The 24085-nt window shown below is 42.1% G+C and overlaps 1 protein-coding gene across 1 annotated transcript in view; it reads right to left on the bottom strand.

The window, feature by feature from the left end:
- Positions 1-819: 819 nt before the first annotated feature.
- LOC116275817 (retinal dehydrogenase 2) overlaps positions 820-24085 on the bottom strand; it is a 59408-nt gene continuing 36142 nt past the window's right edge. The window contains exons 7-12 of the mRNA XM_031668618.1: positions 12836-12938; positions 11010-11194; positions 9499-9663; positions 8620-8777; positions 8247-8321; positions 820-2695 (exon numbers count right to left, since the gene is read on the bottom strand). Of these exons, the coding sequence (XP_031524478.1) occupies positions 2623-2695; positions 8247-8321; positions 8620-8777; positions 9499-9663; positions 11010-11194; positions 12836-12938 (759 nt within the window). The 3' untranslated portion in view covers positions 820-2622. The remainder of the gene's footprint in view (positions 2696-8246; positions 8322-8619; positions 8778-9498; positions 9664-11009; positions 11195-12835; positions 12939-24085) is intronic.

A 24085-nucleotide genomic window follows, 5' to 3' on the forward strand; every position in this document is an offset into this window, starting at 1 on the left:
TCTCAGGGAGTCCCGCATCTTGTATTTCAGAGTTCCATCTAGTGTCGCAGGGGCTGCATTTTCCCATGCTCCATCTGTTTCTCTGAAAGGTAAGCTACTGGCAAACAGAGCAGTGAACCCCAGTCCACAGCAATGCTTCTCATCACCCAAGCGAGATCTGCTCTGGGGCTAAGACATTAGGTTTACCTTTTGTCTCACTTGATCGGAACTTGGGTGGAGATTCCAAAGGTTGGAAGGAAAGGTGGGGAGATGTGCGGTTCTAAAGGGTTGGAACCTCTCCTCAAAAGCTCAACTCTGAGAACACACTGAGAGAAAACAAGCTCAATCTTGGTAGTAGTACAGTCACCACTTACAGATTTCTTTTTACAGCTGCAAAAATACTTTATCAGGTTATCAGCCTTTGACTTCATTTCACTTTGGTAAATAAAAATAAAGCTACTGTGAAATGCCATCAGCAATGTGAGCTCGCAGTATGAAGTCCACATTTGTGAAAACAGACCCTACAGACTCCTCTGCATTTGTTTTCATGGAGACTATTCTAAAGGAAACTTGTTATTTCATACATTTCATACATGGTTATACTTACATGCCAGCCAAACTACACGTGCACACAGATTTTAAACAGTATTGGAAAATAAGGTTTTTGTTTACCTGAATACTGTTTACCTTAATGAATTGTGTAAAAATACCCTTGTGGGCTTCTGCTCAGTTACCCAAGAGAGTAACACAGATGAAAAACCCAGCAGCTGAGGGAAGGACCCAAACAGACTCAGTATATGACACAAAGACTTACAAACACAGCCAAACAATCCCAAGGAGTACACAATATAAATGCTTTATTGCTAGCATGGAGGTTTCTTTTTAAGTAAATTAAAAGAAATAAATCTTCATTTTCACATTTTATATTGCAGTCCAAAGGTAACTAGTTGGTTAGTGGCTATGTCCACTTGGACACATGCTACAGGAGGAGGGTGGCATTCACATGGAAGCACTCAGAAATATGGCATCTGTCAGGGCTCACGGCATCGGGCTGCTGAATGCACTGTCATTTGTAAATAACAGCAAGTGGAGACTTTAAAACATCATGGATAGATAAGAGTTATAAATAGAAAACTGGTACGGTTAGGAAGCGGAAAATCGTTAAATACAGAAGGCTATACATAGTTGCCCATATTCCACATACTCTAGGTTATGTTTGGTACTTTTAAATAAATGATCTGTATCTAGGTTAGAGACTGGATTGGATTTGACAGCTGGAAAGATAGAAGGAAAGGAAGCTAACTTCCCACATCAAACTGGTGGAGTCACTGGAAAGCAGAAGAGGAGTATGTGGTTGGGAAGAAAGGGAGGTGAGCCTGCTTTGCTCCCCCCACACTGCAGGCCACGGCCTGCTCAGTGAGGTGCAAGAATGGTGTGTGGATGAGCCCCTGGGTGTGACAGAGGAGCTCGGTGGAGCACAGCAGTCCTAGCACAATGGAACTCGGCAAATGGAAAAGAAAACTTCTAGGCTTGGCCAGATTTTCCAAGGTCACTGCCAATAGATGTAGGGCACATTGGTACAGTATGACAGACTAAAATCACACCTGCAGCACTGGAATAGCAGGTATTGGTGTAGAGGTTCAGAAGAAGCTACAGATTCCAACTACAGAAATAATTCATTTAATAGTAATTGTTGCCCAATATTAGAAACTGAATGATATCTGCAAGGCATCCAGCATTATCAAATTCTTGGGCCTACTTGGATTGTTTTTTGGTTGGTTCTAAGAAAAACTTTGGAAAAGATCTTATCTAGCTATGAAAAACAATGCACCCCTTGCCTTATTCCAGAATAACTGAGAAGGAAGGATTCTAATACATGCACACATACACACACACACACACACAGACACCCCAAAACTGTGCAGCAAACTCAGAAGCTGTGAACTGCACATGATGACTTCCAATCTCTATTGTCCCAATCTTATTTCATTCATGTTATTTATGCGTAAAAGAAAACCAGACTGGGTCAGGAATATCCCAGGTTCTTATTACATCTGTAGTGTACCAGCTCCTGGCATTTTCATTCTGGTCTGACTCTAGCTAAAACCATTTCATGTTTTGCTTTGAAGAAACGGATAACATGAAATGGTAATTTGGCTTTAAAACCTTGGAAAATTGTTCCCGGCCCAAACATCTGCCCCAAAATGAGCTCAGCTGAGATCTCCTTGGAAGAGAGCGGGGGTGGGTGAGTGAAGAGGGCCTGAAAGGAGGAAAATGAAGACAGTAGAAAGGTCACCTTTCCTTAAGAGGAAAGTTCTTTGTGACAAAGGCATGAAATAATACAGCTCCCTTATTTCATCCTGTGCTCCAGAAAGACATACCGGAAGTATCTGCTAGCTCCTCCTCTTCCTTTTATCCCACTTTCCCCAATATTTGGTATGATTAAGGTGGCCCCTTACAGAGTGCCAAAAACTAAAGCTGGTTTGCTTTAGTTGTGCAGTGACCTGCCTGGCCTACATGTTATCTTTTCAATCTTTAAATAAGGACCGTGGCTCAACTGTGTATTCCTGAGAGCTGGGCCCTACAGAGAAAGCAGAGAGGGAGAGACGTGCAGGCTGGGCTTCATCTTCCTCCTTGGCCTTCTTAGGAGTTCTTCTGGGGGATCTTTACTGTCACAGTCTTAACTTCTGAGTACTCCCGCAAGCCGAATTCTCCCCTGAAACACAGAAATGGGCTGGGTCAGATACCAGAAGTCCAGGGAGCTGCATGTGAGTGCAGCGGGAGTCCCGAGGAGGCGCAGTTTATCACCTGCGAACAGCAAGTCCTGGGGTGTTCATGTAAAAATTCCTCATGTATGGGCAGCCCAGCCTTCCTCTGAGGGTCAGAGAAACTGTCATCTCATGAGTAGTTTTTAAAGTTAAAATGTGATTTGTTTTCACAATACTGCACAGAAAGGCAATGACTCTCAACTACTCAGAGACCTACTGTCAGCCTTGGCCAGAGGGCACACAAACGACCCCAGGCTGTGCTGAGAGGCTGAGTGCTGTGGGCAGCAGTGGGACCAGGCCCAGGTCTCTGAACGCCCTGGCCATGCTTCTCTCTACAAGGCAGCACTGGTTCAGTATTAGCTCTTTGGGACACTAGTGTGCTTTCCTCCCCTAAGAGGGAGGGTGGGAGCGGGTCACACGTCTAAGTGTTCCTGTCCCTCTGGGTGTTTACTACAATGCTCCATCTCCACATATCTTCTCTATTCTCTTGTTCTTTTCGCCTTGTTTAAATGTCTTTTTTTCCATTTCATTATATAAATCAAGCATGTTCTCCTAACTATTTTTCTTTAAAATAACAACTTTTTTTCTTCTATTCTTTTGAAAATCACTCTTTGGTGATGCTTTTCCCAACAGCCTCAAGAGGAGCTCCTCTTTAGTCCTCTCTGTTCACAGAGCCCCTTGTTACACCCCAGCCACCACACTTAACACACTGGGAGGACAAAGGGCTTGAATATCTCTGTGTTCCCTGCTGAGCTGTATCCTACTGATTTTTCTTTTTGCCTTCCACCAAACATAGGGTATAGCCTACAACAGCAGGCACAAAGAAGGTACCTGATGACAAAGGGAGGGAAGTGAAGAGGGAAGGAGGAAGGACAGGCTTCCTACTCCCCCTTCCCTAGTTCTACCCTGCTGTCATATCTTCGTCATATCTTCTAGATCAGGAAAAAATAAAAGAACACTTAGGAGATATATTTGAATATGAAAGGATTAAATGATTAAGAAAGGCTGTCTTTTGAATGTCAGTGTATGAGTTACTGTGGCTGGGCTTTACCAGAGAGACCTGCTGTAAGTGATTCATTTGGGTTCCTTTTAGGAGCCCCCATGGCCTACACAAGGCTCCAGTGGCTTTGCCAGCAGCTCCTCTGAGCACCATGGGCACCTGAGTTGACAGGGACAACAGAGGGCAGCCAAGGAGGGACTGGGGCAAGCAGGCTGTTCTCTTGTCGGTATAGTTCATTTTGCTTAGAGGAATGAGAGAAATCCACTGAAATTGCCCCACTCATTGCATGCTTCCCTCATTAACTCCATCCAGGCCCGGAGTCTCTTCATTACCAGCTCAGCTCTGGCTCTCTCTGGTCATTTTCCTGTCCTTGGGCAATTCTGAATGTGTCTCTTCATCACGGACACCATGTGCATCCCATTTGAAGTGAATTTACTCCCTTGTTTCCTGGCTTTTGCACGCACTTGTTGGGGCAGGTCCCAAGCCACACTTCACTCCCATGTGACTCTCTAACTAGGTTGTGAGAAACGTAAGGAAGTCTACAGAGTCAGAAACCTTGCGATTATGGTTGCTTTCAAGTGTGACTGTTGGATCCTACTGTTTGGGTGTGTGATGCAATGGAAAACCCTGCTGGAGCAGAGGTGCTCCTCTCTGGGTCCGGAGCAGCAATCTGTGCACGGGGGAAGTGGACTCAAATCTGCTATGAAAAGAACTGCTCTGGGCCCAGGACATGAAGGAAAGCCAGTAAGAGGTCTTAGTGGCACAACTGAGAAGGCATGGAGAAGACAAAGAGCACTGAACCTGGGGTCAGAGACAGGAGTGCCCACTCAGCTCTGCCATGAACCAGCTAAGAGATGCCAGCTGAGTCACTGCCATCCTCTTGGTGCACAGTCATCTCTCCAGTCAGTTCCTGAACCTCAGCATACATATCACCCAAAGAGCTTGCTTCAACTGTTGATTCTAGAATGCTACCTCTACCCCACAAAGATTCAGTTTCAGAAGCTCTAGGGAGGGACCAGGAGACTGTGAGATAGATGGTCATTTGGGTCACACTTTGGGAAACAATGCTTAAAGGTCACTAAGCCCTGAAGTTTGGATTCTTAAGCAATTTCACCATTTTGTTCCAGAATTTCTGTCTCAAATTTATTTACTCTAGTTAAATTTTGTGGCACATACAGTTAACAGGGAAGAAGCCCACTGATGCATAAAAGATATGCATATCACTATTGATGCAGCCCAATCTCTCTGCATGGTCACTTTCACAGCAGGAAGATACAGCAAGGCACAATCACATTTAGAAGCCTATACTCCTGCTCCTCAGCAGACTAGGTTCTAGTCCCTAAGAAAAATCAAACTTGGCATGCCTAGAGGCTTTAAGGTAACCTGTCAGTATTGGTAGCTCTTGGCCAGCCATTTTAGGAATCACTCAGACTCACTCATAAAACAAGTAAGAGTTTCTGTTTAGGGTGTATATTTTCCTGCTGTTTAACTTGACTTGCAGCAGCACTTCTCAGAGTAACATCTCCAGACCACCTGCATCAGAGGAGCTTGCAGGTGGTGGGGACTGAGAGGGAGGGTGGAAGCGGGTCACCAGAAGGCAGGCTGCTTCCAAGGATGACTGGTGGATCCCAGTGTTTGGGTGCGTGATGCAATGGCAAACGCTGCTGGAATGGAGGTGCTTCTCTGTGGGTCCTGGGCAGTGATCTATACTGGAGTCATTCTGGAAGATTGTTAAAAACGCAGGTCCTGGGTCCTATCGCAGATCACCTAACTCAGAATCTCTGAGAGTGGGTCCCTAGATACACATGCTTAACAAAACCATCACCCAGACTGGAGGTGACTTCTCTGTATGCATGCGTGCACATGCATGCACACACACACAAACTTGACAAGCCCTGATTTAGATTATCTAACAATGCTTCTCATTCTCAAAGCCAGTGTCCTGAGTTTTTAAAATGCTGAGGTTCACAGCATTCTTTCCATCTCCTCAGTTTGTGACATTTTATGGCTTGTGCTTTGCCACCCCTTATCTCAGGGGAGTTTGATGAGGAAGTAAGTAAAAGGACAGGAGAAGTCAAACAGGCGGAAATCAGTGGGCAGGAGGACCTGAGAAAAGCTTGTCTCTGAGCCTGGGAATTAAGAGGGCAGCCCATCAGATAACCTACAGAGGGCAGCCCTCCCCACAGCTCTCTGTGGGGAGACCTCATGGGCTAGGTCAGCCCTCCCTGGAGTTTCCAGATGTTTCTGGAAGTGCCACTTCACGTCTCTGCTCCTCTTAGGGATAGACAGGGAGCTGTCAGGGACCAACGCTGCATGGAGTTTGCAGGCCATGAGATGAACAATTCTGTCTAGATGGAGGGTTAAGTGGAGTTTCTGAGGCTATATCAAATGAGGTGGAAGAGCTGGGGACCAAGAAAGCATTTTCTGTCACTCTGCGTCATTTAAAAAAGAGAAAACATGTTTTGGGGGAAGGTAGAGACCAAAACCCAAACAAAACAAAACAAAAAACCATGCAATCTAGACAAGATGAAGTGGGTCTCATCAAAGAACAGCATTTCCTAATTATTTTTTAACTCCACTGGGAAGGTACAATCACCACAGTGCCTGCAAGACAAGTAGAGAGAAATGGTTCTTCAGTCTCTCGGGCACTGTTATGTGAGGTTCAGATAGAGCCAAACTGTCTCCTGGACCATCTTTCTGGGCAAGGAGAACATTTCTGATGGGAATAGACTAGACTCAGCTAATGTCACAAGCCTGCCCATGATGAGGGACCACGGCTTAACCTGGGATTAGGCTCCATCAACCAGCGATCATTTATTGAAAGTATAGTTTATGCTCATGATTCACCCTGTTAATGATCTGTAACAAAACAGTCAATGCAAGCAGCATTCCCAGAGCCAGCGACTACCCCCAGCATTTCAGAGACTGGGAGAGCACAGACATAGAGGAAGGAAATGAAATAAGAAGCGGAATGCATCTTGAAAAGTGGAAGCAGACAGTTAAGGTCAAAAGCAAATGAAGAGATACCTGCAGTACAAGAAGACTCTGTAAAAGCTGAAGGAATACTAAGAACTGAACAAATCCGATCCAGACTGTCTGTAGGTTCTAGCTGTAAAGTAAGTGATGGGTACTGGAGGCCAGAAGAAAAGGTTCAAGTGAGAACAGCTTCTCCCTGGCGTTACCAGATACAGAACAGAAGTCGGTGACACCAGCTGAGATTTAGGGAAACTTCTGCCAAAGTTACAGGTTAAGAAAAAGAGGGATCACCTATATAACACGAATCTGCTTGATGAATAATGTTATGAGTGCAGCTAACATTTTCTGAAGGCTTGCCAGACATTCTGTTGGATGTTTGCATACTTAACCCTTACACTCAATCCTCACAGCAACCCTGAGGTAGGTACTATAATTATTCCCATCTTATAGATGAGGTAACTGAGGCTTAGATTAAGGAATTTGTCCAAGCTTGTACAGGTAGTAATATAGGCAGGATTCAAATCCGAGCAGTGTAATTCTAGAAACTGCTCTAATCTCCAAGCTATACCTACTTTATAGTTCAGTGCTTGGGAGCTTGAGATTACCAGTGAAACTATCTGCAGTATGTAAATCCTCCGCTCTCGTCTTGTTGGTGCACTGCATTTCTCCCACCAACACTACAGTTGTTTTTCCCACAATACCTTTACTCACTCTCCCCCACTGCTACTCTGCTTTGCCCACCAACCTTGAAAATACATTCCCCCTTCTCGATCCAAACATTCCTCTTCTTGAAAGGCTGATTCAAACCCCTGTAGCAGATCACATCTAAAGGTTTCCCAGATTTCTCCAGCTCACAATGATCTTCCCTATCCCTGAGCTCCTCCATTGCTTTTCAGTCTTCTCTGCGATTCCTCTGATTCTTTCAATGTTATTAGTTTTATTTACCCCAAAACATATTAAATGCCTTAAGGGCCTGCATCTTCCTCCACAGACCAAGTGCAGTGCTTTGTACATAGTTTATGCTCAATACTTGTTAATTGTGAACTAGGCATTTGCTCAAAAGAATATGCATTCAGTAATGGCTGAGGGAATGGGCATGAAACACGTTTCCTCTGTGAATCACAGGATTTGGAAAATATAGATCAGTTTCTTTCAAAAGGAGGGAAAGTGGGTTTTTTCCTGGATGTTACTTCCAGGAAAAAAATGTCACTTCCTTTGTGAAGTCTTCTCTGACCTCACCAGTCAAAAATTTTTCTCTGTACTGACAAAATGTTTAACATACTTCTATCATAGTCTTTATTACAGGGAATTAATAGTACAGTAATTTTTAGGAAAGGGAATTGTGTTTTATTCATCTCTGCAACATGTAGTAGTACTTAGCTTTTAGTACCATGTGCTCAACGAAATGTTTGTTGAATGAATGGATCAGTGTAAGACAATTAAACTAACTATTTTTAAAGTACTGCTCTGTGCTGATATTTGCAATATATTTCTCTGCAGGCATCAGCAACTGTGAGACTTACATTTCTCTCCCATTTCCAGACATCTTGAATCCCCCAAAGGGGCTCTGGGCATTTAAGGCATTGTAGCAATTGATCCTGAAAGAAGAAAACATAGTACTGTGAGTTCATGTAAAGTCTGACCACACAGAAATAATCTGAGTGGCACGGCATTTCTTTTACAAGTTTGATTTTTAAATTCCTTTCCTCCAGAGGAAAAGTTTGTAATTTAAAATCTACTTTGATTTCTGGATCTAAGCAGTACAGAGTGTACACCTTTTCTGGTGAAGTTTGATTGCTTTTGGTATTCCCCATCCTTCCAAGAAGATACTTGTTTATTTCCCCCTGGTCCCTATACCACCAGTGGAATTTGTTACAAGACTGACTCTGATCTTACCAAACAGTCCCAGCTTGCATTGCAGAAGATACTGTGAGGGCCTTGTTGATGTCATTAGTAAAGACGGCTGCTACGAGTCCGAAGTCTGAGTTATTGGCTCTTTCGATAACTTCATCCATCGTCTTAAATCTCAAAATTTCCTGAACAGGGCCAAAGATCTGCAAAAAGATAGTATGACTCAACATGGGTGCTCTGTCATTCTTTTACCTGCTTTCCACATTTCAATGCACGTTTACTCTGCCTTGATTACTTAAATAACATTTAAGTTTAGCAGTACAAAACTGTAAAATCTCCCAACCTTTCCTAGGATAAGATTATCCAAGAAGAGTCTAACATTAGTGTTTGTTTAACATCCCCAAATTCCCCAACCTCTCCGGCATCACTTGATTCCACTCTGTATACTAGGGGTGTCTTCTTTAGGTACAGAAGAGAAAGTGGCATCCTCCATGATGTTGCAAACACTGCTCCAGAACTGCATGCTCTGGACTGTGGGCTGACTTGCTCCTGGTCCTTCTCTTGCACAGATTTGAAGATGCTTCAGTGTATTCTCTCTCCTGGTTAACATCCTAGTGACTCATATTTAGGAGAACTGAACTGGTGCCAGTGTGTTGTTGAGGTCTTTGGTAGGATATTCTGATTGTTCCGTTGGCTAGTAATCATCACAAGCACACAGCATGTCACCTGGCCTCCACCTAGCTTGCTTGTCTTTTGGTTTACTTTTCTTCTTGAAACTGGAATTTTCATAGCCATGTTCATTACTATTGCAAAATGAATATATGTAAAATATAAAGAGCTAAAACTCTAATATCATCCACTAGAAATGCTCTAGAAACGATCCCAAGAAAGATGTGGCTTTTGTAAGAACAGCATATTTGATACCTCCTCCTTGGCAATCCGCATATCATCAGTGACATTTGAAAACACCGTGGGCTCAATGAAAAACCCCTTTCGGCCCAGTCCTTTGCCTCCACATTCCAGTTTGGCGCCCTCAGCCACACCACTCTGGATGAGTTCCAAGATCTTGTTGTACTGTTTCTTATCAATCTGTGGGAGACATGATTTTTTCAAAGTTTACACCCAGTCAAATCTAAACCTGCTGTTACTTACCAATTTTTGACCTACAAAAAATTGGCAATTTTGTATGGTTAATCCTAATATAGCAATGATTCCAATAAATGTACTGCTCTGATGATATTGCCTAATCAGAAGTACCAGCTGAACATTTAGAAAAACGTTTCCAAATGATGGAGACACTGGCTAATTTACTATTCATTGTTCATATGAGGGAAAACTGACCTTTATAACTGAGTAAGTTAGCAAGTTGTATTGATAGTAAAAAAGAGGCAAAAATTAGCACACAGCCTCTTTAGATAGTGCTACACACCCAATCTTATTGTGGTTTGTTTTTAAAGGAATTCCTATTAAATTTTTAGAGGAACTTTAGAGAAAAATATTAACAGTAAAGAGTGAAGGACTAGTTTCCTAGTCCAAAAAAAATAAGGTCAGGCTTCCCCCCCAAAACTGACAGAGGTAAATAATACAAAAACCTACATTCACCCAAGTTTGAATGGCTCAGCCAGAACATCAATCTTCTCTTGAATAGTCCCTAAACTGAGGAGATGTTGTCCTTTAACAGGAAAACCCATGCTTTAGTGACCCATATAGGAGCTGGTCCGAGTTCCTTCTAAAAAGTCTCAGAACCAGTCTACAGATTAAGACCAGAATTCCCTTTAGAAATATGCCTTGATGATTACGGCGAACCTGCAGAGGTGAAAAGTGTAGTCTGGCTGCTCAGGAGAGACTTTGTGGCCCTCCCCACCCCACTGCAGTACACGAGGCATTCAGATTAAGAAATAACCATACAGCAAAAGGGAAGTGAGCCAGCCCTTCATTTCCTACACATTCACAAGCTACAAGTGATATGTCCAGACTGGTTCAGGCTGCTGGACAGACTCCTTGGCAGCTTATAAAAGGATAGATGGCTCTAGGAAAGAAAGATATCTACCCACCTTGACTGTGGCATCTGTAGGGATGTCCTAAAGTTCAGTGATTGGAAGGACTGGGACTGGGTTCTAGTGTCGAGACCCATCTTGTCGTAACTCAGGGCTTTCTTTAGAACTGAGAGACTCCAGCTTAGTCCCAAAGGTCAGAATATTCTTAAAGTAACAGTAATGCCATAGTTTTTCAGAGATACAACTTAGAAAGGGAAAGAGAAGCATAAGAAATAAGCAATCCCTCTCTGGCTACATTTCCAGCCATGAAGACATGGTGGGTAATAAAGGCGGCAGCTGAAAAGAAAGATGTTGCTTTGCTGGGTCCTACTAGAGTGCACACAGTTCTGTGCCAGCCAAGAATTAAGTAAACCAAGGGAATGGTTATGATTTTTCTACCTGGGGACCCTGCTCAGTGGTGGGGTCAAAGGGACTCCCCACTATGCGCCTCTTGGCCCGCTCCACGCTTCTTCTCACAAACTCCTCATAGATGGACTCCTCCACGAAGATGCGAGAGCCTGCAGTGCAGCACTGGCCTTGATTGAAGAACACACCCTGGTGGGCCTGCTCCACAGCATAGTCCACTACAAGAGGAAACAGCCATGTTGCCACTGCTTATCTATGGAGCCACCTCCCTCCCCTCTCCAAAGCCCCAGGTATAGTGTGCTCACTGCAGGACATAACCATGAATAGTACTGGATTGGGAATGCAACTTAGTTCCAGTTCTAACTACACCCTGACATGCTATGTGAACTTGAACGACTTCACTTCTTTGGGTCTCTTATTCTGCAAATAGAGGGACTGAACCTCAGGTATAACAGGAGTCTCAATCCCCAATACACCACAGGGCTAGGCAGACAAGGTAAAGGTATGAGGTTGCCAGGTGGTAATGGAGCAATGTAATGGAAAGGCTAAGAAGGAAAGTCACTACATTTAATCATTGCCATGCATAAATATGAGCCCCAGGTTGTCAGATCTTCTCAATTTTCACAGAAATCAATATTTTAATATGCAGTTTTTGTTTTGAACATAGTGTAATGTTTATACAGGTAAACATGTCTATATTTTGTATCTGGCCAATTTACAACTCCTAATGTACAGGGCCTTGTAGCGGTATGTTTGGTATTTGGGGGATTAAACCGTAACACCAATGGATCTTCTTTGAAGACAGTAAATTGCCTCTAGATTGACATGGACTTGTGTAAAATCGTATGATAACTCTTCCATATTCATCCTTTCTATCTTACACTTCAAAATAGCTTAATCTGACATGCATTAGTTGCTAAATGACCGACTGACTGAATAAATGAATCAGTCAATGTGAGGGCGATGGGGTTCCTACTCCTCAAGAGGAACAGGCATAAGGATTCTGATTTTCTTGACAACTAACATAGAGCTAAAGCTGAACTGTGCAAATTCCAAACTTGGGTTGAAATTCAAGCAATCTGCTTTCAGTTTTCTGATCTCTCTGGTGGTGAGAAACTGGGAAAGCAGCTCTGCCTGGCAAAATGTGAAGAAAAAAAAAAAAGAATCACTGAATGAGATGCTGGGATTTCCTTACCTGGAGAGCTTTTCAAAACAGAAAGGTCACACCTGTGCAGAATGGCCTAGGTGGCATCCTTCCTAGAGACATGGGGTTTCTCAGTTACTGCTCTAAGCCTCTGGAAGGTCCTACTGGCAAGGTGGAATCATCCCAGCTTTAGGACTACACATACTGAACTGACCCACGTGTGCTGTCATCCTGACTGAAAGTCATAGGAGTAGCAGAAAGGGGTTGGAATTGACTGAACAGAAAAGGGACTGTGGATTTGGAAAATGCTGGCGGGGCTGATGAAGTTGGATTTATTTATAATGGTCTACCAGCCACCAGGCACAGTTGAAAAGTTACAGATTTATTGTATCTAGGCAGAGAGAGTATCCTTCGGGTGCTCAGCAGCTGAGACTGTTGCTGTTTAACCATATGTCACTGACCAAGCCTTCATCTCATCCCCCATTCTACAACATCACAGATTCAAAATGGCTCATTAGTGTCTAGAAAACAAACGGTTCAGTCGTCAACTGAAAAGTGCTTTTTCCCCATTATCAAACTGTTTTCTCTTTAGAGATCTTCTTAATTGCCCTTAGCTTCAAAGATCTTTTGCTAGTGTCCTATAAAAAGTGGCGATACAAAAGAGAGTACCAAAGGGTGTGTGCTGGTTCATGTGTGGGACCTGTCGTTGACTTACAATCAGCATCAGCAAAAATAATATTAGGACTTTTGCCTCCAAGTTCCAGAGTTACTCTCTTCAAATTACTTCTTCCAGCTGCTTCTTGGATAAGCTTTCCAACCTGAAAGAAGGGAAATGGAGACAGGTTTTGCGCACCCTGCAGCTGAGACAGTCACTGGTCAATGCCGGCTCAGGGTAACATTGGGATGCAACAGTAACAAATGCTAAAAGGCAAACCAACCCAGCTCTTGTCATCAACTTGGGTGTACAAGACATAAGTTAGTGGGGTACAGTTTAATGTCCATGCTGGAGTGAACTGGAAGATAGCTTTAGTTTCATGATGGAAGGAGTAAGGAAAAGGGAGTTAAATCTGGAATCTTCATCACTGAAAGATTTCTCTAAAGACAACTGGCAAGCAAAATGTAACCGGAGATTTCCATCACTGTATTGTGGCCTTTAGCTTTGGACTCCGGCTCCAGAAAAATGTCAACTGGTGCCACTTTAAAGATATCATGAGGGTAAAACAAATTGTTCATGTATCTCCCAAAATGCCAGGCATGATTTTTATTACATGCTCCAAAGAGACTATCAATATTATACCTCTGCCTCTGCCTAGCACTACAGTAAAAGGATACCAGACAGTTGAGAATCTGTCTCTTTTTGTGCAATCTTGTAAATGCCGTTTATCTTGAATCCAACAAAACAAGAGGCTGAGTTAGGAGAAAGCACTTGCCAATGAGTACACTCACATTGGCAATGCAAATGAAAGTCTCACTATGGAAACAAAGATCCACTACTTAGAGCCCCTGCTCAAGGCACAACTCTACCTCAGTGATGGGGAGTGCTGTCACCTCCTTTGGGTCCACCTCAGCTGAAAAGGGCTCCCTTGCCCAAGGAGATGCCCTCTTCCAAGTGGCCCATATCCACCCACTGGTGGTGGCAGGGTTTGTATAAAGGTCCTACCCTTTCAGCCTAGCACAGGACTGGGCTCTGAGGGGCAGTATATACTCCATGATGACCCACGTGACTGGCAGAGGCTGTGTCAGGCCTGTGTTGCAGTTCCACTTCCCCATGGCCACTCCCCTTCAGCAGGGATCCCTAGTAAAATCCTGCAAGCTAAAGTGCAACTCCGTGAATGCTCCCTGGGAATCTAACCTGCAACAGGGTGCGACTCTACTGGAGAGCATACGCCACTTTACGGAAAAAGGAGAGCAGAGCCACCATATAGCCCATAGAGGCAATTTGGTCTTGTTGAGATGAAAAATTGCTACTTGTTCCTGAAATTTACCTAAAAATTAAATATTTTAAAAGCCTGGGGAAGAGAAACGCTACATTTACTTTCAATTCCTGCAGTCCCTTGTTGATATCCTCCAGTGGGACTAATGACTTTGCAGACAGCAGAGAACCCTGGGTAGGAGAAAAGGCTCTGGAGCCAGGCTGCCCGGATTCTTTTTTTGTTTGTTTTTAACCAGTTCTATCACTTAATAACTGTTTGAGCCTCGGAAATTTATTACTATCTCTGAGCCTTGGATCCTCCTCTGTAGGGGGGGATAAAAATACTATGTACTTTATAATTCTATTTTGAGGATTAAGTAGTGTACCATATATGGCACTTAGAACCCAGCCTGGCACACAGTAAGTGTGCAGACATGCTAACCATGAGCAAGTGTGAGAAGCCAGGGCCTCCCCTTTTCTTCCATGTTCAATGGAGAGAAATGGGGGTGATGTTAAGGAGATGGCTGGACCTTCCAAAGCAGGTCTCCCCTAGATCTCCCAAACTGCCTATGCTGTTAACTCCTTCAGAAAAACACTGGGGAAACTCCAACTACCCCTCAGTCTCCAGTATCAGCTGTAACTCTGCCTCCTTGTAAAAAAGATTTTGAAAATGTATCCCCATCCTGAGAAAAGGGAAAAAGTGATGTCTCTGAAAGAGGCAGAACTAGAGTTTCTTGATTTGCTGAAAACATTACTTATCAAGGTGTTGGAAAATGCTAACACCTGGCCCTGAAGTTTGATGGGTGAGCTGTGGCCAACCTGCCAGATTGCCTTTCCCTTGCCAGTTTGTGTCTCTTCCACTTCCAGGCAAAGGCCTCAGGAAGACCTGGGCTCAGTAAAGGCCCCGTTCTCACACAGAGATGCTCCTCTGAGAAGAAAATAGACACAAAGGGAAGGAGAATCTGGCCCTCTGTTCTGGGAATGGTGAAAATTATGACTGGTGAGAGGGAGAACTCACAGTGAAGGGCAGTTGGGGAAACAGCAATCCTCTGACTTAATGCCAGCACTCAGGGAGGGGTGTTCCCTGAGGATGCTGTCGTCTGTGACTGTCTGCTCTTCCGAGAATGTCAGTGTGCTTACTCGCTCCGCTCTGGGGAATCCAAATTAACTGATGTGGACTCATTTTAAACTCCAGGAAGATAAACAGGTAACTGCTTTCTCAGCAAGATAATTACTGGAATTCACAAACATATTATTCATTAAATTAAACTAATATTTATTGAGTAGTCGATGTTAGATATTTACAAGCATTACGTCACAAGCCTCTCAAAAACCCTACAAAGCAGGTTTTATCTCATTTTAGAGGTGAGTAAACTTGAGTTAGAAGTTAGTGAATGTCACCAGGCTCCCCAGCTGGTTCATGACAGAACCTGTTGGACTATCTGCAGGCTGACGCCAGGGACCAGGCTTGGGATTACTCCCTCTCCTTCCCTTCCTTCCTCCCAGCATTCTGTCATTTTTCTGTTCTCTTTTCTACATTTACTGAGCACTAATGTGTACCACATACCATCAAAATCTTATTCCTGCACCCAAAGCTGATTTCAAAGTAGGTAGGAATATGACCTCTTGAAGACACAAATAATGTTCATAAATCATCAGTTACAAAACAGAACATAGATTCTGCCTTCAGGTTTACATTCAGGAAACAAGCAAAAGCAAGGAAAAATCGTGAGTTTTACACATAGTAAGATGCCGAATAAATATTTGGGGTTGGCAGACACTGCTGGCCCAGCTGGCATTACATTTCTGTTAGCCCTACTCCCTGATATTCATCAGACCATTCTAGAGGTTATTTTTTGCCACTAGAAATGTCGGCCAGTGATTATATTCATGGCTACAGTAACTATATAACAGTAAAAGTTTCACTCAGTCTATGATCATCAGAGAAGAATACCTAAGAATAATTTTCCCTGCATCAATGCTTTACCAGCCTTTCCTCAGAAACCAAATTTGTGCTAAACACCACAAGGCAAATCTCAGACGAATAATACCTTTCCCCTTCATCTTTGGAAGAAAGTCGAGTTGTAGTTCAAGACAGAATGGGATGTGTTAGGCTGTGGGAGAACCACTTCCATCTGGAATGGCCTCAGGACAGGACGGGACACTTCTAAACAACCCTGGCTTTCACCAATGCCCGTCATTCAACACATATTCATAGTTCTCCTATGTGCCAGGTACACTGTTGGGCATACTCCCTTACCAATAAGGAATGCACAGCTAAAAGGACTCCCATGTAAACCTAGTAGGTGTTCAATAAACGTGGCTTTGCAGTTCACTAGGGAAAAAATCTGGGTCTCATTTAATATTAGATCTGAACAGATTAAGTTATAGTTCCTCAGTACTTTGTTATAACCCAAAGGTTTCCAAAGTCAAAGTCTGTGGCATTAGAAAGTCTAAGAAAGAATGAATTACACATAAAACAAAGGCCTAGGATTGACCAATCTTCTAAAACGGAAAAGTTTCACTTTGGTTCCTGAGGGATACTGCCCCTCCTGACATGACCAGAAGGTGGGAGTGCATGGCAAGATAAAGGAGGCTGCAAGGGTGCACAGGTCTTCCAAGTGGTTAAAAGGCAAGTTGATAGAGATGTCCTGATGATACCAAGTCCTATTCTGATGAAATTGGCAATTTGTAAAATAAAACAGGTAAATATACAGTTTGAGAAATCAAATCCTATATATGATGTAATACAGATTAAATAGGATAAAGGCACATAAAGGCACAGAGATCAAAGTTTTAGTTCGCTGTCATCTTTTCTTCCAAGCAGAAAAGATTTTACAATGCACTCGTGTGATACCTTCTGCCCCACTGCTGACAACCTGGCTAATTATAACCATATTTAGGCTTATATATTTATAAGCCCACATTGAGTCTTGTACCTCCTGCCCCAATTGACCCACAGGAGTCAGAAGACCTGGTACTACAAACTCTAGCTTCTAATGAATCTTCAGTTCGGGAAAGCCACTTCACTTCTGCCTGGGTCTCAGTTTCTTCATCTGTAGAATGAAGGCACAGGCCAAGCAACAAACCTCTCCCTTAGTACTCCAGTTAATTGAAGGAGTTAAAAAAGACAGATGGGACTCCTGGGGACTCTGCTCATTCTGAGAGTCTGTCCACCATTCTTGTGTTTTTCTTGCCTTGTGAAGCAGAAGTAGCTTGTTACAAGTAGAACACCACAGCCGCACTGAATGACAGAAAAACCTCATCTTTTTTTAGTTTCCCTGCACAGAGCTCATTATGAAAGAGTAAGTGATAGTGTTCCTATCATGCAGTTTCTTAACTTTGCACTCCCTGCAGAGCCTCTCAGCTCTGGGTACCCCAAACATGTAAGGGCAGTGAACTGGGGGCTCCTCCGCACATAATGAAACTGGGCTAATTCTCAGCAGGAATGTTGGCACAGTTCAACTCTGACTCCCATCCTCGTTTGAATAGGCCTCAAGATTGATACCAGGAGTATCCCTGGAAGAGCCACAGTGTACTGGAATCATGTTCACAGCAATGCGGCAGTGTAGGGGAAAGCAATTTGGGGCTTTGCAAGAAAAATAATTTGTTATACAGGACAAAAAGGAACACAAAAGGCTTTTCATGCCCTCTTTATTCAGGGCAGTTGCTCCCTGAACAGTTTCTAAAGTTGGGTAAAATGTTTCTTTTTATTAATTACTCATATTAGGGTGAGTTCCTTGTCAGAGCTATTTTATTACACTTATCAAGGTATATTTATTCTCAGAGATATAGTACCTTTTTAAAAACAGAAAAATAAATCTCTACTAGAGATCCCAGTAAACTAGTCAAAGATGCCTGCTTTTTGTAATATCTCTTCATAAATCCCAAATAGATCTACTCTCTGCTTCTTCTCTGTTCTCCTTTCTTAATTCTCATTGCTATGCTTCCTGGTTCCAACTGTGTTGGGAACAGAAATGCCAAAAATATGGGGAATGGGTATTTGTCTTTCTGAAGTACCCAGAAATAACAGGCCAAATTAATCTGTCCAGATTTCCACCAGAAACAAACAAGACCAAGGCACTGAAGCAGTTCCTTTATGTGGTAACAGCAGTTTAAACCTTTATCTGTGGAATTCAGATTATGAAGGCCAATATAACCACTATGTTTCCAGCCTTCTTTCCCACCATTCCCGCCACCACACGCCCACGACTCTAACCCCACAAAACCACTTGCCCTTCCTGGAACATGCCTGTGTGCCTTGGTATAAGCTGCTCCATCTACCTGCAAAGCCTTTTCACGCCTTGCTTACTTGATGATAAACTCATTTTTACAGAGATACATCTTTCACCTCCTCTGAGAAGGTGGCTTTCCTCCCTCCCCTCCCTGCAGGGTTTGGTGTTCCTTCTCTGATCTCACAGCGCTATGTACATAACTCTCACATTGTGCTTAACAGCTGTCTCCCCCACTACAATGACTGACTTTTTAAAAAATATGTGTATGTACACACAGAAGATTTTCTTTTAAGACAGGGTCTTGCTCTCTTGCCAAGGCTGAACTGTAGTAGTATGATTATGGCTCACTGCATCCTTGAAATTCTGAGTTCAAGCAATCCTCCCAACTCAGCCTGAGTAGCTGGGACCACAGGCACTTGCCATCATGCCTGGCTAATTAAAAAATTTTTTTTTGGTACAGACAGGGTCTCACTATGTTAACCAGGCTGGTCTCAAACTCTTGGCCTCAAGAGGTCCTCCTGCCTAGACCTTGAAAGCACTGGGATTACAGGCGTGGGCCACCAGGACCCAGACAAACTTTAAATAATGTGTTAAGTCAATAAGCCAGAATATAAAAATTGCTTGAGAGCAGTGGTGTGATCACGGCTCACTGCATCCTTGGACTCCTGGGCTCAAGCAATCCTGCCTTTCAGCCTCTCGAATAGCTGGGACTACAGGTGCACACTACCAAGCCCGGCTACTTTCTTTTATTCATTTTTAGTTTTGCAAAGACCAGGGCTTGCCATCTTGCCCAGGATGGTCTTGAACTCCTGGGCTCACACAATCTTCTGGTCTTGATCTCCCAAAGTGCTAGAATTATGGGCGTGAGCCATCGTGTCCAGCTAATGTTATTGTTGATTGAACACCTATTCTGTTTACTTGTTTTCACAAACATTATTTTATTTAATCTTCATGACAATCCTGGGAGGCAGGAATTATTATCCTACTTTATAATTGGAAAAAAGACTCACAGAGATCAAGAAATGACTTGCAAACAGGCACCCACTGAGTGGCAGAGCCAGGACTGGTCTCAGAATGTGCACACCAAGCCTCAGGTTCTTTTCCCTCCTCTTTTCCAGACCTCCTCCTGGGGATTGGGTCCCCTTTGCTGTGAGTAGCATTTTGACAGTTAAACGCATCACCTACCACTAACATGTTCTAGGATCAACTGCCCTGTACATTTAGCCATCCTTTTTTACATAATACTTTCCCATTTCTATTTTAGATAAGCTTTAAAAATCACGGTTTTGATTGTCTTGGTCTGCTCTGATAGGAAAAAGCATGGAGTAGTCAAGAGTACTCTATGTCCCATTAACTAGATGAGCTAAAGGGATCAACACCTTAGGACCTGTCCAAACTCAGCCTGAGTACTGAGGAGAAAGCTAACTGCAGAATCTTTGACTTAGAGAATAAATCATGGAATCTCATCCAGCAGGCAGAGACTATACCAGACTTTTTCTTATTCTCCTGTCTTCAAGTTTTGATTTAAGAATTTTTTAAAAAGAGAAGTTTTATGCTAATAGTTTTAAACCTACAAAACCAAACATTTTTTCAGATGAAAGCGGTTTTTTCAATACCTTCATGACATTCAATCAAACCCGTATTTTTTAAATAAAATAGCGAATGATTCACAAATGGACTCAAATAACCTTAGAAAAAAGCTTATTAGCTATTTATAGCTATAACTGTAGCAAGCCACTTCCCCCAACCTACAATGAGGGGTGAAGCTAACTAGGAGGGAGCTGAGCTGATTCATGACTCAAGCAGTAGAGATGGTGCTTGTATCATGCAGCATGACATTTATCTCACTTAGGAAATGAAAGGAGAACCCCAGCTGCGTAAATTAGAATGAGTGATAATACAGCTGTTAGCTACAAACATTTGTTTGGCACGAATCAATCTGGACTCTCCTGTAGTTTGCTTTGATGGTCTCTCTACTATCTTGTTGACTAATGATGAGATCATTGTTTGTTAACCTCACTGAGTAAAGAAAACACTATCCCAAGCAAAATGCATACTGTTTCCCGCACTTTATTGAGGTTGTTTATTGACTTGTGTTTATAAGAGCTCTTCTATATTTATTAAATATTTACATGCATTGCTTATGTATTTAGCTGTATAAGGAGAAATTAATCCCATCTTTAATCTGAGTAAAGTTGTTGGCTTTCTATAGGACTTTTGCGTTAGTAAAGTGGAAAGCAGCCACCTCAAATAAGATTCTTGTTGTTAACTGTTCCAGATACTTTGTAATGTACCAATAGGTCCCATCTCCCTAAGATGATCACAGCAGAAGCCATGTTCAAATCCATAAATTTAAGGGACATGTTCACTCTGGAAGAATCTATATAACTTCTCAAGTATCCTGCAAAGTTAGAAAAGAATAAATGGATAAAGTAAATAACTACAGCTGAAAAGGGGTTTGGGGATTATGTGATCATTTGATTTGCCTGTGAAAATTCTCCATCCACAACTAATATGGAAATTACAAGTTGGCTTTTATATTCTAGAACAATGCTGTTCTCCCTTAAGTCCTCTAGTGTCTGCCAATAGTGCCATTCCAGAGAAGAAACTAAGAGATAACCTAGAAGTCACAGGATTAGTTCCCCTCCAAATGAATGTAAGCCTCTCTAGAGAGAGAGAAGAATCAAATGTAGATTGTCAGAAAATTTAGCTGAAACTTGCTCTATTCACACTGCAATAGGCTACTTAATATTTTAAGTATTCCTAAAAGCAAAACAATTCAAAGAGCCACCTTCCACCATATCCTCTTTCCCAAATTCTCCCTTCTCTCTCTCAGTTTCCTATTGAATATCTCAGTATTGGAAGATTGCATATGTAGTTGTTAATGTTTTATTTGTGAAGATAAAAATTTCCTGTTGCTATAAAGCTACAATAGTCAAAATAATGTGGTACTTGTGATGTAACAGTTACACAGATTACTGAAACAGAACAGAGTATAGAAATAGACCCACATAGGGCCAGGTGCAGTGGCTCATGCCTGTAATCCCAGCACTGTGGGAGGCCACAGCGGGCGGATCACGAGGTCAGGAGATCGAGACCATCCTGGCTAACATGGTGGAACCCCGTCTCTACTAAAAATACAAAAAATTAGCCGGGGGAGGTGGCGGGTGCCTGTAGTCCCAGCTACTCAGGAGGCTGAGGCAGGAGAATGGCGTGAACCCGGGAGGCGGAGCTTGTAGCGAGCTGAAATCGCACCACTGCACTACAGCCTCGGTGACAGAGCGAGACTCCGTCTCAAAAAAAAAAAAAAAAAAAAAAAAGAAATAAGACCCATATAAATATGGAAAACTTATGCTTGCAGTTCAATCGATCCAGGGCAGTCTTTTCAAGAAATGGTGCAGGAACTATTGTCATTACCTATCCATCTGTCTAGCACTTGGATCCTTACCTCTTAACATACTCAAAAGTTAAAGTAGATCATAGGCCCAAATGTAAAACATAAAACTATAAAATTTCTAGAAAAAAGCATACGAGACAGTCTTTGTGATCTTACGTTAGGCAAAGATTTCTTAGACACAGTACCAAAAGCCTGATCCATAAAAAAATATTAATAAACTGGACATCATCAAAATTAAAAACTTCTCTTTAAGAGACACTGACTGGGAGAAAATATTTGCAAAGCACAAAGGACTTTTATCCAGAATATACAAACAATGTTCATACTTCAACAATACGAAAAACAAACAACCCTCCTCTCCAAAATGTGCACAGATTTAAAGATACTTCACCAGAGAAGATACACTGTGGCAAATACGCAAATTAAAGGAGAGTCAATGGTAGAGAATTGGAAATTAAAACCACATTGAGACAACATTATATACCTATCTGAATGGCTGAAATGTAAAAGACTAACCACATCAAATGTTGGTGAGGAGGTGAAGGAATTCAAAGTCTTACACGTTGCTGGGAGGAATGTAAGATGGTACAACCAATATGGAAAACAGTTTGGCAGTTTCCTGCCCTATCACACAATCCAGCCATTCCATTCCTAGGTATTTACCTAAGAGAAAAGGACATACATGTCCATACAAATATTTGCACATGAATGTTCATAGAAGCTTTTATTTGTAGTAGTCCCAAAACTGAAAGCAATCCAAATGTTCATCAATGGCTGAATGGATATTAAACCTGATACAGTTTGAATATCCCTTATCAAAATGTGTGGAACAAGAAGCATTTTGAATTTGGGATATTTTTTCAGATTTTGGAATATCTGCATTATACTTACCAGTTGAGCATCCCTGATCTGGAAATCGAACATCCAAAATGCTTCAATGAGCATTTCCTTTGAGCATGATGTTGTTGCTCAAAACCTTTCAGGTTTTGGAGCATTCCAGATTTCAGATTTTTTGAATTCAGAATGCTTAAACTGTATACCCATAAATGGAATACTACTTGGCAATAAAAAGGAATGAACTGATACAACAACATAGATCTCAATAACTGTGCTGAGTAAAAATGGCCAAAAGAGTATATACTATATGTTGCCATTTATATAAAATTCTAGAAAATGCAAATAATGTATAGTGCCAGAAAGGCTGGGAATGTGGGGGTGGGGGTGGAGAGAGAGAGATTACAAAGGGGCACTAGGAAACGTGAGGGTGAGGGACATATTCACCGTGAACTCTACTGATGGTTTCACAGGTAGATGGATACACATGCCAAGACATATCAAACTTTATGTGAAATCTGTATATCAATTACACCTCAATAAAGCTGTTAATAAAGGTACATTAAGCAAAAATGGTAATTCATTACAGAAATTATGCCATATATCTCTTTGTTGTCCTTTGCGGACTACTGGCAGGAAAATTACATTCAATCTACCTGATGACTTAACACATGATACAATGGTTATAATCAAAGTAAAATTCATTAGAAATAAATTTATTATATTTTGAAATAATTAGAGTCCAACAGGCGAAAAAAGTGAATTAAAAAAACTCCCAAGGAAAAGGTGGTGAAAAATAGATCAGTGGCCAATAAAATGGCCTGGAGTGAAAAGGAGGCAATATTTGAGATTACAAATCCAAGGAATAAAGCATCATAGTCACTATAAAGTTGATCAGTTCTTATTTATATGCATAGAAGTTAGAAAAAAAAATATTGAGCTAAGGCCTCCCTGGCTAGATAAGGGAAAAAAGTTCATTTCAGGCAGAAGAAATGGCATGTGTCAAGTCACAGAACTGTGAAAGGCATGTCTCATTTGGGGTTTCGCAAAAAGTTTAGTAAGGCAAGTATACAATGGGCAGGTGTAGGAAATGAAGGTGATGAGAAAGGCAGGGGTCAGGTCATGAATCAATCTGTTACCCTAAGAAGTTTGGATTTGGGTATATGATGGATACGCAGGTAGAGATGTCCACACTACAGTTAGAAGTGTAGTGCTCAAAAGAGAGGTTGTTAATTTAAAGCAAGCTATTTTAGGGAAATCTCTTGACGTAGAGTGTTGATTCACCCATTTCATTACTTCCATACTGGTAAACAAATAACTGAATCAATTAGCTTGGAAATGGTGGTTACTTTCCATGTTTAGAAACCAACACTTATAATAGTTATAACTGAAATTACCATGGGCCTTCCCTAAGGAATATCACTTTAAGCAGGTAAGAGCCAAATCACCAAAAATTGCTTAAGAAGAAAATCTCATCAGCCAAGTATGGAAGACAAAATTTCCTATGAATTCCTCAGCTAATTCCCCAGGCTCCCCTGAACAACTTATGCAGGGGAACATAATGGTCCTGGGGGCACTGGAGGTGTT

This window comes from Papio anubis, chromosome 7, assembly GCF_008728515.1.
Source record: "Papio anubis isolate 15944 chromosome 7, Panubis1.0, whole genome shotgun sequence".
NCBI classification, from domain to species: domain Eukaryota; kingdom Metazoa; phylum Chordata; class Mammalia; order Primates; family Cercopithecidae; genus Papio; species Papio anubis.